General features: G+C 44.2%; 1 protein-coding gene across 1 annotated transcript in view; it reads right to left on the bottom strand.

Moving 5' to 3' along the window:
• LOC127746656 (uncharacterized) overlaps positions 1–1966 on the bottom strand; it is a gene marked incomplete at its 5' end in the record, with an annotated part of 38157 nt that overhangs the window by 35361 nt on the left and 830 nt on the right. The window contains one exon of the mRNA XM_052260575.1: positions 138–545. Coding sequence (XP_052116535.1) covers positions 138–545 — 408 coding nt within the window. The remainder of the gene's footprint in view (positions 1–137; positions 546–1966) is intronic.

Raw genomic sequence — 1966 nt, forward strand, 5'->3', positions numbered from 1 at the left:
TAAAAATCACATTTTAGGCTTTCTAGAATAAATTCTTATTTATGGGTTAATTAGCCGTTAATTAACTGGGTTTTACCTTCTACCCACCTAATTGGGAATTTTGCCCACAAAATTCAAATGCAAATACCTGAGAATAAATGCGGATAATCCGTTCGCATCTCCGACTTTAGTTCCCAAGTGTGTTCCTCAACACTGCCTCGACTCCATGCCACTTTGACTAATGAAACCTCTTTTCCACGCAACCGTTTGATACTAGTATCATCAATTCTGACCGGAGCCACTGGAAGCATCAAATCTTCCCTTAACTGAACCGACTCAGGTTCTAACACATGGCTAGCATCAGGCGTGTACTTCCGAAGCTGCGACACGTGAAACACGTCGTGCAGATTCGAAAGATGAGGTGGTAGAGCCATCCGATACGCCACCGGCCCAATCCTCTCCAGGATCTGAAATGGACCAATGTATCGAGGATTCAACTTCTTTGCCTTAATCGCCCTACCTACTCCCGTGGTCGGAGTAACTTTAAGGAAGACATGGTCTCCTTCCTCAAATTCTAAGGGCTTTCGCCTCTGATCAGCGTAACTCTTTTGACAACTCTGCGCCGTAAGCATCCTATCACGGATTTTCTTGACTTGTTCAGTAGTCTCAGCTATCATTTCCGGCCCTAACAAGCTTTTCTCTCCAGCTTCATACCAACATAGCGGAGATTGACATTTCCTCCCATACAAGGCCTCATACGGAGCCATTCCGATGCTCGCATGATAACTATTATTGTATGCAAACTCCACAAATGGCATATACCAATCCCAACTCGCCGGTTGGTCCAAAACACAAGCTCTCAACATATCCTCTAGTGTTTGGATTGTCCTCTCGGATTGACCATCTGTTTGAGGATGGTAAGCCGTGCTCAAGCTTAATCGGGTTCCAAAAGCTTTCTGAAATGCGCCCCAAAACCTTGAAGTGAAGCGAGGAACTCTATCAGAGATTATAGTAGCAGGTACACCATGAAGTCTCACAATCTCCTTTATGTATAACCGTGCTAGCTCCTCAAGGGTGAAAGTCATCCGAATGGGTAAAAAGCAAGCTGACTTCGTCAGTCGGTCCACAATCACCCAAATAGCATCAAAACCAGCCCTAGTCCTTGGCAATCCCGACACAAAGTCCATTGCAATACTTTCCCACTTCCATTGTGTAATCTCTAAAGGTTGCAACATCCCGGAAGGTCTTTGATGTTCAATCTTTACCTTTTGACAAGTTAAGCACTTTGAAACATAGTCCGCCACATCATTCTTCATACCCGGCCACCAGAACATTGCCTTTAAATCATGGTACATCTTAGTACTTCCCGGGTGAATGGAGAATCCGCTTTTGTGTGCCTCCTTTAAAATATCTTGCCTCAAAGTGCCAACATCCGGCACAATGATCCTACCCTTGAATTTCCATAACCTATCTTTTTCTTCCGACACTCTCCATTATTTTCCTTGCTCAATAGCCGGTAACACCTTCCATAACGCTTCATCATTTTGATGAGCCTTTAGGAGTTCGGACTTAAAATCACTTGAGATCTCTAATCGGCTCAAACACAAAGTTTCGGATACTTCTCGACCACCAATTTTCAGACTCTCAAATCCCTTGAGCAACTTCTCCTCTTGAAGCATCATCCAAGCTGCATATAATGACTTCCGACTCAACGCATCTGCCACTATGTTCGCCTTTCCTGGATGGTAATGCAACTCAAAGTCGTAGTCCTTCAACAATTCCATCCACCTTCTCTGCCTCATATTAAACTCTTTCTGATCAAAGAGATATTTCAAACTCTTGTGATCGGAGAAGACTTGGAATTTAACCCCGTAGAGATAATGCCTCCACACCTTCAAGGAAAACACAACCGCAGCGAGTTCCAAATCGTGCGTAGGGTAACTAACTTCATGAGGTCTCAACTGTCGTGAGGCATACGCCACCACAT

The sequence above is a fragment of the Arachis duranensis genome, chromosome 4 (assembly GCF_000817695.3).
Source record: "Arachis duranensis cultivar V14167 chromosome 4, aradu.V14167.gnm2.J7QH, whole genome shotgun sequence".
NCBI classification, from domain to species: domain Eukaryota; kingdom Viridiplantae; phylum Streptophyta; class Magnoliopsida; order Fabales; family Fabaceae; genus Arachis; species Arachis duranensis.